At 59.9% G+C, this 13,185-nt stretch overlaps 8 protein-coding genes across 8 annotated transcripts; 5 read left to right on the top strand and 3 right to left on the bottom strand.

Moving 5' to 3' along the window:
• Window positions 1-31: 31 nt before the first annotated feature.
• Window positions 32-1,453, top strand: BDZ90DRAFT_251278 (putative arsenite translocating ATPase; the record flags this gene model as incomplete). Its single annotated transcript, XM_025507727.1, has 6 exons — window positions 32-423; window positions 494-561; window positions 642-893; window positions 964-999; window positions 1,078-1,172; window positions 1,266-1,453. Exons 1-6 carry the CDS (start codon window positions 64-66, stop codon window positions 1,451-1,453), a joined length of 999 nt encoding a protein of 332 aa, XP_025363243.1. The 5' UTR covers window positions 32-63.
• A 151-nt stretch (window positions 1,454-1,604) lies between these two features.
• On the bottom strand, window positions 1,605-2,791 carry BDZ90DRAFT_218402 (mitochondrial carrier; the record flags this gene model as incomplete). The annotated part of the gene is made up of 3 exons (XM_025504363.1): window positions 1,605-2,002; window positions 2,081-2,602; window positions 2,686-2,791. The coding sequence occupies 3 exons, from the start codon at window positions 2,789-2,791 to the stop codon at window positions 1,605-1,607; spliced, it is 1,026 nt and encodes a 341-aa protein (XP_025363244.1).
• Window positions 2,792-3,113: 322 nt separating this feature from the next.
• On the top strand, window positions 3,114-4,327 carry BDZ90DRAFT_231609 (synaptobrevin). Its single transcript, XM_025505928.1, has 5 exons — window positions 3,114-3,226; window positions 3,325-3,430; window positions 3,516-3,600; window positions 3,679-3,725; window positions 3,805-4,327. Exons 1-5 carry the CDS (start codon window positions 3,134-3,136, stop codon window positions 3,834-3,836), a joined length of 363 nt encoding a protein of 120 aa, XP_025363245.1. The 5' UTR covers window positions 3,114-3,133; the 3' UTR covers window positions 3,837-4,327.
• An 87-nt stretch (window positions 4,328-4,414) lies between these two features.
• Window positions 4,415-5,180, bottom strand: BDZ90DRAFT_205412 (hypothetical protein; the record flags this gene model as incomplete). The annotated part of the gene is made up of 3 exons (XM_025503936.1): window positions 4,415-4,867; window positions 4,955-5,059; window positions 5,142-5,180. Coding segments are annotated over 3 exons (597 nt in total), but the record flags the coding sequence as incomplete, so codon positions are not given.
• Window positions 5,181-5,608: 428 nt separating this feature from the next.
• Window positions 5,609-7,764, top strand: BDZ90DRAFT_231611 (hypothetical protein; the record flags this gene model as incomplete). The annotated part of the gene is made up of 1 exon (XM_025505929.1): window positions 5,609-7,764. A coding segment is annotated over exon 1 (1,811 nt), but the record flags the coding sequence as incomplete, so codon positions are not given.
• Window positions 7,765-8,626: 862 nt separating this feature from the next.
• BDZ90DRAFT_231612 (hypothetical protein) lies at window positions 8,627-9,696 on the bottom strand. The gene is made up of 2 exons (XM_025505930.1): window positions 9,229-9,696; window positions 8,627-9,154 (listed from the first exon to the last, which is right to left on the bottom strand). The coding sequence occupies exons 1-2, from the start codon at window positions 9,389-9,391 to the stop codon at window positions 8,763-8,765; spliced, it is 555 nt and encodes a 184-aa protein (XP_025363248.1). The 5' UTR covers window positions 9,392-9,696; the 3' UTR covers window positions 8,627-8,762.
• A 218-nt stretch (window positions 9,697-9,914) lies between these two features.
• Window positions 9,915-11,581, top strand: BDZ90DRAFT_231614 (Oxysterol-binding protein). The gene is made up of 4 exons (XM_025505931.1): window positions 9,915-9,980; window positions 10,066-10,503; window positions 10,591-10,805; window positions 10,910-11,581. The coding sequence occupies exons 1-4, from the start codon at window positions 9,937-9,939 to the stop codon at window positions 11,386-11,388; spliced, it is 1,176 nt and encodes a 391-aa protein (XP_025363249.1). The 5' UTR covers window positions 9,915-9,936; the 3' UTR covers window positions 11,389-11,581.
• A 122-nt stretch (window positions 11,582-11,703) lies between these two features.
• On the top strand, window positions 11,704-12,825 carry BDZ90DRAFT_153775 (hypothetical protein). The gene has a single exon (XM_025503557.1). The coding sequence runs from the start codon at window positions 11,915-11,917 to the stop codon at window positions 12,518-12,520; it is 606 nt and encodes a 201-aa protein (XP_025363250.1). The 5' UTR covers window positions 11,704-11,914; the 3' UTR covers window positions 12,521-12,825.
• The last annotated feature ends 360 nt before the right edge of the window (window positions 12,826-13,185 follow it).

The raw sequence follows: 13,185 nt of genomic DNA on the forward strand, positions 1-13,185 counted from the left end.
CACGACAGCTCGCCTTTCAACTTCCTTCACCATCATAACTTCCCCCTCATCTTGCTGCCCACCATGTCAACAAACGAGGTGGCCTATGTAGAGCACAATGACCCGACGCTCCAGTCCATCCTCGACCAGCACACCCTAAAGTGGATCTTTTGCGGCGGAAAGGGTGGTGTAGGCAAGACGACGACATCGTGCTCCCTCGCCATCCAACTGGCAAAGGTACGCCCCTCTGTCCTCCTCATATCAACGGACCCGGCACATAACCTGAGTGATGCATTTGGGCAGAAGTTTGGAAAAGAGGCGACGAGGGTCAATGGGTTTGGGAATCTGAGCGCCATGGAGATTGACCCGGCGAGTAGTATTCAGGAAATGATGGAGCAGAGCGATCAGCAGGGCGGGGCAATGTCGGGCATGATGAGCGATCTGGTGGGTACAAGCGAGGGGTGATGAGATGGATATGAATGCCGAGGAGCTGATCGCATGCACGCCATCGCAGGCCTTTGCCATCCCAGGAGTCGATGAGGCAATGGGCTTCGCCGAGATCATGAAGCACGTCAAGAGCATGTGAGCACGCGAGGCGAGGCGTGACGAGCTATCGAGTTCCTCATGCCCCTCTCTTCCCCCTTTCTCCTACCCCGAACCAGGGAATACTCAGTCATCGTCTTCGATACGGCCCCGACGGGCCATACGCTCCGCTTCCTCTCCTTCCCCACCGTCCTCGAAAAGGCCCTCGCCAAGTTTTCAACGCTTGGACGCTCATTCGGCCCGATGCTCAATCAGATGACGAGCATGATGGGCGGTGGAGGCTCAAGTCAGGAGGACATGTTTGCCAAGTTGGAGAGTATGCGGGCGGTGATCAATGAGGTCAACACGCAGTTCAAGGACCCGGAGAAGACGTGAGTGCGCGAGGATTGAGATAGCCAGAGAGAAGGAGCTGACCATCGATCACCCCGCACACTGCGACAGTACATTTGTCTGCGTCTGCATCTCTGAATTTCTGTCGTGAGTTGAGCGATGATTGAGTGCGGTCTAGAGCGCATTATGCTGATGATCTCATCTCCCTCTTCTCTCTTCGCACAGCGTCTACGAGACGGAGCGACTGGTGCAAGAGCTCACCACGTACGAGATCGACACGCACGCCATCGTCTGCAATCAGCTCCTCTATCCGCCCAAGAGTGAGCACAAGCGGGCCCCTTCGCCGGAACTGCCGTCTTTGGTATCTGACTGACTCCTTTCCCCTCTTCTCTCCTCTTTACTCGCCCGTGCAGACTCCGACTGCCAACACTGCAAGGTTCGCCAGGCGATGCAGGCAAAGTACCTCGACTCCATCGTCGAGCTCTACGGCGAAGACTTCCACATCGTAAAGGTACCCCTCGAGACGTCCGAGGTGAGAGGAGTGGAGAGGTTGAAGGAGTTCTCGAGGTATCTCGTCGAGCCGTTCAAGCCGCCGCAATGAGCGCGCAGCAGCGAGATGTAGCAGATGCCGAGCCGCAAGAGGTGATGCCATGGAGTTCCTCGTGTCTGGCTGGCCGCTGTAATCGCGATCGTCCTAAAGACCTTGTAAAGTGCTAGTCTTGCTTGATAGTAATCGTGCCTCCAGGCCGCGCTCACGTTGTCGTGGTCTTCTCGGCCCCCATCCATCGCATCGTTGTCTCATACACCAGAATGCTACACGCATTCGTAGGGAAGGCCCTCAGCAAGCACACCCCTAATCCCCTATACGTGCCCCTCACTCTCTTCAACACCCCCGCCTCCTTGCCCGGTCTATCATACCAAATCTCCCTCCATGCACTCCTCACCGTAGGATAGCGCAGCTTGCCCGGCTCGTCGGACATCATCAGATTCTTGACGGCGTCCGCGGGGAAGGCGGCGAGCCAGAAACATTCGGCTGCCAGTCCACCGGCGAGGAAAGTTGCGAAGGCAGGGCTGAGCTCGGCGCGAGTGCCTTTGAGCGAGGTGAAGAGTTGGGAGAAGAGCTCGAAGCTGCCGAACATTACGGCGAAGCCTGTGTGGGCGGTAGCAAGAGAAAGAGAGTGGTGAGCCGACGAGGAGCGGGGAGAGTGGGGAGCGGCGGCTTACGTACTCGACCTGAACATGAGCGTCGCAGGCATTGTCCTCCACAGGCCCAACGGACCGTGGTGCTTGATGATCGCCTTTGCTGCTGAGATTGGTCCAGTGAATAACACTTGCTCTCCAGCTTTGATACCCGCGCTCCTTCCTCCCAGCGACACCCTCTGCGTTTGCACTTGAAGTAGCGTCTTGAGATTCTCCGCAGGTGCCTGCACCAACGAGTTTGTCCATCCTGCCCCTAGTCCGGCGGCCGCGTGCCAAATGACTGGCAGCTTCTTGCCATTCTCGCCCCCTGAGCCGGTCCATCGACTGAAGACGAGCCGCAGATTGTGCAGCGTCCCCATCAGGACCGCATCGCTTATTGACCAGCTGACGGCTACTGGGCTGGCCCCCTTGTACAAGCCTAGCAGAGATTCGCGACGGGCCAGCTGGAGAAAGCAGTCCAGCGGACCGCGGTACATGTGTGGTGGCGAGCACTGGAGACGTACTTTCACGATGTCCATGGGCTGTCCAACTGCGAGCTTTGTGAGACCGCCTGGCGCGAGCAGTGCAGGCAAGGGTGTTAGTAATGAAGAGGGCGAGGCGACGGCGGCGCGGCATGCAAGGCGTGATACCCACTCGCAATACCCGCTGCGTACCCCTTTGCGGAAGACGACCCCTCGGTGGGCGCAGCGGCCGCTTTCTTGGCAGCAGCAGCAGCGTCGTCTCCTCCTGCCTTGCCCATCCTTGAACCTGATGATAATGGTAGGAAACGCAAAGTGAGCTGACCGAGATCTTCCCGACTGAGTTGGACTCGTCGCTTTCCGTCCTGCCCGGCTCCACACTCTGACTCTAGTCCTTAGACTACTCCTGACGCCGGCCCGACGGCCGCCTCGTGGCCCCAGCGCCCAGTGGCCCCTGCCTCATCGAGCTCAGGCGTGTGACGCGTGGCAACCAAGCGGGGCGTCAGTCTCGTCTCGGTCTGGGCGGCTGTGCATGAGTGGGCGAGGGTTGGTTGCTCTGTCGTTCAACCTCTCCATCACCACCACACTCCAATCTACGCCCAACGCCCATCGTCGCCAACACAATGAGCAACTACGAATCAGGCTATGACCCTTACACCCCTTCTGGCTCGTCAGGAGCAGGCCGTGGTGCTGGAGGTGCCGGGAACAACAAGACTGTGCGTAGCAGTGCACCGAGGCGCACCGACTCATGTCCACCGTCACCTTCTCCCCACCTTGACTTGCAGCATGCTGACCTAGCGACGCGCGCCCGCAGGCTCACATTCAAGCACAAATCGACGAGACCGTTGGTGTGATGCGCGACAATATCCAGAAGGTTAATGAGCGTGGAGAGAACTTGAGCGATCTGCAGGGCAAGACGGGTGGGTACTTGGCGCGGCGTCGAGGCGGCGAGGCTACTCTGATATGGGAAGCACTCATGACTGACAAGCTCTCCGCTCGTCGCAGACAACCTCGCTGTATCAGCTCAAGGGTTCCGTCGTGGCGCCAACCGAGTCCGCAAGCAGATGTGGTGGAAGGATGCCAAGATGAGGTGAGTCGGCGAGGTGACGGCCAAGGCAGTTCAAGACCAAAATCGCTGACACGGAATCTGCCCTTTGCCGTCCTCTAGGATCATCATTATCATCGGCATCGTCATCCTGCTCTGCATCATCGTCAGTCAGTATCCTGCGCCCCTCCTCCCCCTCGCTGCAGACGGCAAGCGCTGACCTCAAATCTCCCTCATCTGCCCTCCCAGTCCCCATCGCTGTCAAGGCCAGCGGCAAGTAAGGATCCGCCTACCTCCCCCTCACCCAGGCGGTCATGGCGTCTCAGTGCAGCCTCATCTGGCTGAACCACAACCTTGCGGTCCATGTCCTCTCCTCAGCTCCTCGACTCGACCTCCCGCGCCTCTTTCTTCTGTCTCTTACTATCTCGCCTCTTGTTGATATCAATCCGACTCTTCCAGCGCCTTCGTCTCGGCGCGCAAAGGTGGTGTAATTGAAGCGGATAGTGTACAGTAGAGCAGCGAAGCAGAAGCGGAGGGCAATGTATGAACACAAGAGGCGGGCGGGCCAGTAGTTGGTACAAGCTACGAAGGGTGGAGGCAAGAGGCAAAAGGCTACGATGGGGCTGCGTCGTCTGGACCATCAGAGTATCGCCCGCATCTCGAGCCAGTCGAGAGCCTTTCGCAGCGCTCCAGCTAGTGCATGGCCGAAGGACATGAGACCGCCGCCGATGAGATGACGACCGCCTTTGCCTCCCTTGCCTCCTTCTCCTGGCGGTGGGACCGTCCAGTAGCCTGGTGACGAGCGTCATGATCGGGTCAGCGAAGACGTCGAGTCTGTCGAAGGCGCTGCGCACTACTCACGCTGAATCGTCAAAACCGCCGTCCTCCCATCAATGGCGATATCATGGTTGATCCCCTCGCTGCCCGCCGGCATGAGCCCATCGACCCACTCCACATCCGCCTTCCAGAGTCTACTTCCAAACTTGCCCCCAGCAAGCGCTGCAGCCACTAGCACATCCCTCCCAAGATCGTATCCATCGCGCTCGATGGTATGCTTGTGCCTCAAATCCTTCTCCGTGCTAACGGCCAAAAACCATGCACCCGTATCCGCCTCGCTACCATTCTGTTTCCAGGCTCGGAAATGGTTCCCACCAGACCATGATTCCCAGCATGCCCCCACCCAGCGACCAGGAGCGCCGAAGCCTTGCGTGGAGCGATACTCGAAGAGCTCGGTGCTCCAACCGGCTCCGTCGCCTAGATTGGCACGTTGGAGGTCTCCGAGGTGGAGGTCGAGACATTCGAAGGAGAAGCCCTGTGCGGCGAGCGAGTGAGCGGTGGAGAGATGTTCAGATGGAGTTCGTTGAGGAGCGAGCGCGGGGGAGGGGGACCTGGTGCTCACAATTGACCGCACGTAGTCCCTCAGCCCAGCGTCGGTGAGAACATAAGGGTCCGAGTGGCCCGAGATGATTGTGTTGATCGGCTCCCGTAGGCCGTTATTGACGAGCTGCGGGTTAAGAAGCGAGCAAGACACCAGGGCGAGTCAGTTCCAGTAAATGGAGCAAGGCCTGGCCGCCACTCGTACGCACATCCAACATGCTGCCGCCGTTGAGCCCCGGGTCGATCCATGGCTCGCGCGAATGTGCTGGGCGAATCGTGTCGTCTAGTTGGCGCTCGAAATCACGACCGTCGTACCTCTCTAGACCATACTCCTGCCACTCGCTGCGAGTGGGCTTTGAGTGTGAGGTCGAAGCTGCGACTGCTGTGCCGCGGACATCGTCCTGATAGTAGTAAGCGCCGCTGGGACCGAGCGGCTTGGCCTGGACAGACGAGACGAGGAGAGACGATGTTGCTGCGACTAACAGTGAGCAGGGAGCGAGGCGCATCGTACGCTCAAAGTGAGGAGGTGGAGGAGGACGAGGATGGTGAGGAGGCAAGGATGTCAAGTGTTGCTCCTCCTCGACGGCGGCGCCGTTGTGACTTGACCCCGCATGACAAGCAGCGACAGGCGCCCGCCCACGCACGAGCCCTCGTCCGAGTCGATCGCCGCCGCCGGGCTGCGCCACGCGGGAGCGGAGCGAGATGGGATGGGACGAGGTGGAGCTACGAACGGGTCCAGGAACATGTGAAGCGCCAAATTTGGAAACGCCGTAGCCGTCGTGGCGATCACCGAGCCCTCATCAACAACAGCTCGAGGCAACTTGCTCAGATGGCCTACAGAGGACGAGGAAGAGGTGGCGGTGGCCGCGGTAGAGGCCGTGGTGGTGGATACGGGGGCGTCAACTTCTCGCAAGACTCCTCAACTAAGCGGCCGCGCATGGAAGACTCTGCTCGCACTTCAACTTCACTCGCACAAAGCCTGACCACACTGCAAGGTGCCCCCTATCCGGCCTACAAAGACCTGCTAGGCAGCTGGGGTTTCAGCGATCCTGCATTCACGCTATTCATCGATCACGTACAAGCAGACCCCTACGCTCCGCCGAGCAAGGTGAGGGTTCGCGTTCCTCACTCGGCGGCTGGCTTCGACGCCTCCCTCTACTCGAACAAGATACGCAAGACGGCACTTGCAGACTTCCTGCACCGCTGCTTGTGGAAGGAGTGCAACGCGAAAGGGTACGATGCGGTCAAGGGAGCAGGCGGAGGTTGGGCAGGCTCTAAGGGAGGAGACGTTCAGATTGACGCACCCACCGCTCAAGTGCTCGAACGAACTGCTTTGATCGTCACTGACGAGTTCATCGAAGCTCGCATCGGCTGTGCTCTCCCGGCAAAAGGTCGCTCAATCCAAGGCCATGAGGCTAGCGCCCTCCTCTGCCAGCGTGTACCGCAGCTCGCTCGTACTGCTCTCTATGCCGCAGCCCTCGAGACAGGCGCTGTTCGCAAGCATGTCGAATGTGTTGAGGATCAGGACGCTCTCCGTGCCGCACTGCCGAAGCACGAGCTCGTCGCCTTTGTCCGCAACGGAGCGGTCTTACCGCGAGCAAGTGGTGCGAGCAGCAAGCCCCTCACAGGGCCAGACGTGATCCCTTTTCAGTCTCCCCTCAGCCTAGCCGTCACGATCAACACGCCGAATTCTGGCCCCATCACAGGTCTCGGCATCCCCGCTCGCTCGCTCGTCGTCGTCATCGGCGCAGGCTTCCATGGCAAGTCTACGCTACTCGAATCCGTCCGTCTAGGCTGCTACGACTACCAGCCGGGCGATGGGCGCGAATTTGTCAGCGCCGTGGCAGACGTGACCTCCATCCAATCCGAAGACGGCCGACAGATCAGCGCGGTGGACGTCAGCCACTTCATCCACGACCTGCCCGGTCGGTCTGCAGGCTCTACGCGCTGCTTCAGCACCACGAATGCGAGTGGGTCAACCTCCTGTTCTGCCGCCACGCTCGAATCCCTCGAGGTCGGTTCAAAGCTCCTCTGCATCGACGAGGACACGACTGCCTCCAATTGGCTCTCCTGCGCTGCAGCTATGTCGGAGCTCGTAGGACGGGAGACGATCCGCCCGCTAGAGGATAGGGCCAAACCGCTCGTCATGTCGTGTGGAGCCACCCTCTTGCTCGCGTGCGGGAGCAATCTTGGCTTTCTCGGACGTGCGGACGTTGTAGTGAAGATGGACAACTTTCGCTGCTATGATGTGACGAAGGAGGCGCGCGAGGTGGGCACGAGGGCGAGCGAGGGGAGCGATGTAAAGTCGACTGGAGCATTCAAGGCCGCTGTGCCCCGTGCTTGGGAAGTAGCGGCGTTGAGGGAGAAGGTGGCGGGGAAGGTGATGGCGAGGGGCACGCATGCAATAAGACTTGGTGGGGGAGGGAGGGGCAAGAGCGAGGATGACGAGGACCAGGTGGAAGTTCGTGCTCTACCTCAGGTTATCTGCGAGTCTCAGACGAGGGGGATCATTGCGGCGTTGAAGTACTTGGCGAGTCAGCAGGGCGAGGGCGGGTCTGAGAGGGATACGAGCATAGCGAGTACCGTGGTGGCTCTGGAGGGGGCGATGGATCGTCGATTGGACGAGGTGATGCAGCCTGATGGCTTCCTGGTCAGACCGAGGGCTATCGATGTTGCCGCGACGCTCAACCGGATGAGGGGTTTGGCATGGCGGCAAGTCGGCGAGAAGGTCTGACAGCAGCGATGGTCCCGTCATGCCGGTCCACGTGACTCTATTAACCGCGATATCGTCTCTGCACAATGCGAGCACACGAGAGGTGATGATTGCCTGACTTGAATCGACCCTTGGCGATCATAGGCCAGAGGCGTAACAGACAACGGCAGACCGCGAGTGCAGCGACGAATGCTCGAGCCTAACGAGCGAGCCCAATCAGTGGTCAACGAGAGCGCACAAGCAGAGCGCTCAGCGAGAGCGAATTGCAAAGCTCAGAAGTGGACAAGCAGGGCAAAATCAGCCCACCGCTGAAGGAATGGCAGGGCAGCCGGATTCGTGCTCGAGACTTGGCAGAATAACAGCGTTCTGCGACTGCTCTAACCATGACGGGTCGGCTGTTTCTCTCGCGCTCTGATGCGATTCTACGTCTCGCCGGTCGTCGCTCCGACTGCATCGCCAAGTTTTCACTCGCTGCGCGGCGCTGCAGCTCTTCTGTTTTTGCGTGTACATGTACGCCTTCTTTTCACCGTTCTTCAACAACGAGCACATAGCTCAGCTTGTTACAACGACCGTGTAACTCAGCTTGGTTAGAGTGTGGAGCTAATAGATCTACCAATGGTATCATCTCTTGGGTTGAAAGGAGCTTCGAGGATGCGCAGGATGTCGTACGACACGCTGCGGATCTTCGGAGTGAGACCTCCACCTGGGAGTTGCAACACCTGCAACGCTGTTAGCACTCCAAAGTCGCGAGTTCGAGCCTCGTCATGGTCATTCTTTTGCTCCTGGGACCTCTGGGCACCTTTTGGACTTGGTTTGGGCTTCGTACGACGATCCTAGGCCGAGTTGGGTGGGTAGGAAGGTTTGAGGCGGCGTGCCGGCGACTTAGCGCTGCATTCGGAAACGCCGATGTCCGTGCGGCGTGGTGCGGGCGCAAATTCCGCGAGGCGCGGCGAGCATCACGGCAGATAGGGCAGTGGTTTGGGCTTAGAGAGCGCTTCGCACGCAGCTGGTATTTCGAGACTGCAACCGCAACTACACAGACTTGCGGCTACAAGGGCGCGCCTATACGTCCTCTGCTCGAGATTGACGCGCTGTACTGCAACAACACTCGACCTGTTCAGTGCCTGCGCTTCTTGAGCTCCGTCTCGCGACCATTCTCGCCGTCAGCCTCCCTCTTAGCGGGAACGTCGCCCTCGTACACGCATAGGCCCCTCTTGTCGGTAGAAGGCTTGGGGATCTTGGCCAGCCAAACCGAATATCCAGGCGTCGTTTCCCCTCGCCTCATCACTTCGTCGTGCTTGGCAGCCCGATCCTCCTCTGCGTCCGCCCGACGGCGTAGCAAGTCGCTGGCCATGAGATGCCAGTCGGCGCACTCGCTGGCTTGAAACGCCCATTCACGGGAAGGGTGGGTAGGAGCTGGCACAGCGGGATAGGCAGGCTGAGGTGGGAGATGCAAGAGCCAGGCCATGTCCGAAGAGCTAAGCTTGGGCAAGGCAGCATTGCGCTCGGCTGCGGCGGAAGAGCAGGGTGGACCACTTGCGTCAACCGGCTGTATGCATCCAATCTTGCCGCTTCGCACTCACCGAGAGCGGCAGGCAAAGGCAGCGACGAGCAGCGACCCTTGGCGCGAGGCTTGCCCGATGAAGCGTTGCGAGTCTTACCCCACGAGGCGGTGCGAGTCTTGTCGAGCGAGCCGTTGCGAGCCACGACGGGTGATGTGCTTTCAGCTGGCGTGACGGGCGTCATTGCGACTAGCCTGCGGAAGATACGGGCGGGAGCGACAGGGCTCCATCATGGTCAAGATCAGACGCTAGCGCTGAAAGAGTGAAGGGTCACACACGGCTGGCGAGAAAGTGCTGGTTCTGGTCAGCGTCGAGGCGTCCCGACGTCGCGGCGTCGAGGCTGCGTATATGCGGTCGTGTCAGGCGATGAGGACGAGCCATGAGAGAGTGAGCTGACAACGCTGCCTCAGCAACGATGCGAACTGCGACTTTGAGCTGCTTGCTGCCTGCGAAAACGCAGCGTAGGCTGGTATTAACGAGTGGTGTGATGGACAAGAGCGGGCTGGCGGACTGAGCTTCCCCGCGCTGCTCACCCGCTTTCACCCCTGTCCGCCATGCGTCTCTCCACCTTGGTCGCACTGCCACGCGAGGGCGGAGTCCAACTCCTCACTCCACAGCCTCGCAGCTCCTGCTGACCCGCGAGCCCGGGCAACGTGTTGATCTCGTCCTCTTCACCGCCACTCGCATCCTCACACATTCATTCGCTCACTCAGCTAGACTCTAGACAAAATGGCAGACAGCAAGGAAATGGGCGCAGTTCCGGAGGGACAGAAGTGAGTGAGCGGGAGCAAATGGACAGCTGGCCATACCCACTTCTTTAGACCGCTCACGCTGCATCCATGGCCCCCCTCCTCTTAGGCAAGGCTGGGGCCAGTTCCTCAAGTCCATCGCCTCCTTCTCCGGCGACCTCTCAGCCATGACGGCACCTTCCTTCATCCTCAGCCCCGTCTCGCTCACCGAGTACCCCTCCTACTGGGGCGAGCACCCAGACCTCTTCGCCAAGTGCAGCCAGGGAGGTGATGACATCGAGAAGATGGTCAACGTGCTGCGTTGGTTCATTGCTACGCTCAAGGGACAGTACACGTCGCGCAACCAGAGCATGGGTAGCGAGAAGAAGCCGCTGAACCCCATCCTTGGCGAGCTGTTCCTGGGCAAGTGGTCTGCAGACGAGTCCAAGGGCTCCGGCGAGACGCAGCTTATTGCGGAGCAGGTCTCGCACCACCCTCCCATCACGGCATACTACTTGCACAACGCCAAGGCGGGCGTCACGCTCGAGGGCCACTCGGCGCAGAAGACGTACGTGCGAGCCTGCTGCGCTAATTAGGCTGCCGCAGATGCTCACTTCCCTCCTCGCGCCTTCGTCCCTCGCCCACCCCCACGCAGCTCCTTCTCCGGCCGCTCCATCTCCGTCAAGCAAGTCGGCCACGCCGTTCTGCGCGTAGCCAACTCGAGCGGCGGTGAAGACCTCTACCTCATCACGCTTCCCAACATCGTCATCGAGGGACTCTGGTACGGCGCTCCTTACCTCGAGCTCTCGGGCACGAGCCACATCATTAGCACTACTGGCATGCTGGCCACGATCAACTACGCGGGCAAGGGTGCGTAGTGGCGCCGAGAATTGCCAGACTACCGCAATCGATGCTGACCTTACCGTCCCCACTCTGTCCAATGCCCCGCTCCACGCTGCGCGGCGCCCCTCCAGGCTACTTCTCCGGCAAGTCCCACTCCTTCAAGGCTTCCGTCTCCTCAGCCTCGCAACCCACCTCTGCACTCTACAACATCGAAGGCGAATGGGCAGGCAAGTCCTCCTTCAAGGGCAAGTCGCCGGACGGTTCGTCCAACTCCACCTTTCACGACGCCTCCTCCTCGCGCCGAGACATCGAAGTCGCCCCGCTCGATCAGCAGGGTGACATGGAGTCGCGCAAGGTCTGGGCCAAGGTCGCAGAGGGGATCCGCAAGCAAGATTACGACAATGCTTCGAAGGAAAAGACGCGCATCGAGAATGAGCAGAGGGACAAGAGGAAGAAGGAGGGTGAGAAGGGCACACCCCATCAGTTGGAGTACTTTGTGCACGTGGATGAGGATCAGGAATACGCGGCGCTGTTGGGTAAGGCCAAGGGTGTGGCCTCGGGATATCCGGCCAAGCAGGATGCCTACAGGAGGAAGCCGAGGGTTCATTGAGCGGCAGAGGGACGTCACGCAGCGCGTAAAGTAGATCGGGCAGCTTTGGATGGACCGAAGGCAGGGATGCCTCAGGGAGCGGTTGGTATTGCAATTTCCACATCTATGACCACGCATGACCAGCGCGCCGTCGATACGATGTGACAAGCTTGTTGATGCGGGGATGCTGGGACGGCGGGGATGACGGGGATGAATGCGGGGTAGGTAGCATCCCGGCAACAAACAAGGGTAAAGAAAGTTGATGCGAATGTGCGCCGGCCGTGGTGATCACGGTGATCAGATCGGCCGCTGCGAGGTTGCGGACGATTGAGTTGAGGCTTATCCAGATAGTGCGATGCGAGTGCGATGCGAGACATGAGGAAGCATGCTGATGCCTGTCTTCGCGCGTCGCCTGACAGTGGCACGATCATCCTAACGAGCCCAAGTCAATGAATCGAGTCGTCCGCGACGCAGGCAGATAAGGGCGGCCGTGGCGCCAGTCACTGCCGGCCCAAGTGAAGTCGCCGCGACCTCCGAGCTCGCGAGCATGTCGATGTTGCCCCCATTGGCAATGCATCACAAATGCAAATGCAACGCTCGCATCGATGAACCAGGCCGCACCGGTCCTGTCGACGGCAGCAGCGCTTTGGTAGTGTTACCCGAATTGGAGCCTACTCTTCTCTGCGCGAGTCTGAACTTTTGGCTCGAGCAATTCTCACCCACGCTCACACGCACGCGCTCGGTCCAATGTCGTCGTCGACCTCGGTCAGACAGGCAGTCAGGCAGGCGGGCGGAGTTGAGTGCAGAGGCAGAGGCCGCCGACGGAGACCGGCGAAATGGACGAGACAGCGAGGTGAAAGTAGAGCTCGCTGCGCTGTACTGCTCAACGATGCTGCTGGGTTATGCTGCTGCTGGGCGTCGAAGCGTGTGGCGCGGAGTGTCATGCTGGCGAGTGAGCAGCGCTTATCGCTCCACTCGTTGCACAACACCGGCATCACCGGGACCAACGACCATCACTCCATGCCACACACACGCTCTTCTTGATCTCATCTCGTCTCCACCCGCCCCCCATTCACGTCTTTCGTGGATCCCGATCCCCGCCGCTCCCTCGATCGCTCACTTTTCCACGCCGCCCCCGCTGCGATCCTTCTGAGCTTTCGTCGACAGGTCTTAGTATCATTCATCTCGCCAATCTCTCAGCCGTTGCCGCCGACCCGCTCGTCCCTACCGCTCTTCAAGACGACGATTGACCCCCGTCGCTCAACACACGGCCGTATCTCTATCCGCTCTCAGGCGGCACACGACTCTCCGTCCTTCCGCCGAGACTTGCGCAACTGCCACCCAGCGGCAGCAGCAGCAGCAGGCAGCACAGGCAGCTGAGCTTTGAATCAAAGGAGCAAGGGCGAGCCGCGACAACCCGCGCCGCGCCTCGTCGACAACGACGACGACGACGACGACGGCCCGTCCCTTGCCTTTGCACTTCGTTGCGACATCCCCAAATATCACCATACGAGACGACCTGTACGACTTCGACAGTCTACTGCAGCATCTCTTCTTGACTGGCCTAGCTGAGCTCGCGCGCCCAAGCTACGACGTTCTAGACGCACGTCGCCCTCGCCCTCGCCCACGCCTTCTCTGCGATCGGCATTTCTAATGGCCGCCACTACATCGTCGTCGTCGTCGGCGACGATGCCTCCAGCGGGGTCCACATCTACATCCACATCAGCGTTCCCAGCAGCATCAGCGACAGCTCCGCAAGGCAATGGCGGAGTATCAGAAGCATCATCATCAAAGTGAGTACCAGCGAGGGCTCCATGC

This window comes from Jaminaea rosea (genome assembly GCF_003144245.1).
Source record: "Jaminaea rosea strain MCA 5214 unplaced genomic scaffold BDZ90scaffold_4, whole genome shotgun sequence".
Lineage (NCBI taxonomy): Eukaryota > Fungi > Basidiomycota > Exobasidiomycetes > Microstromatales > Jaminaea > Jaminaea rosea.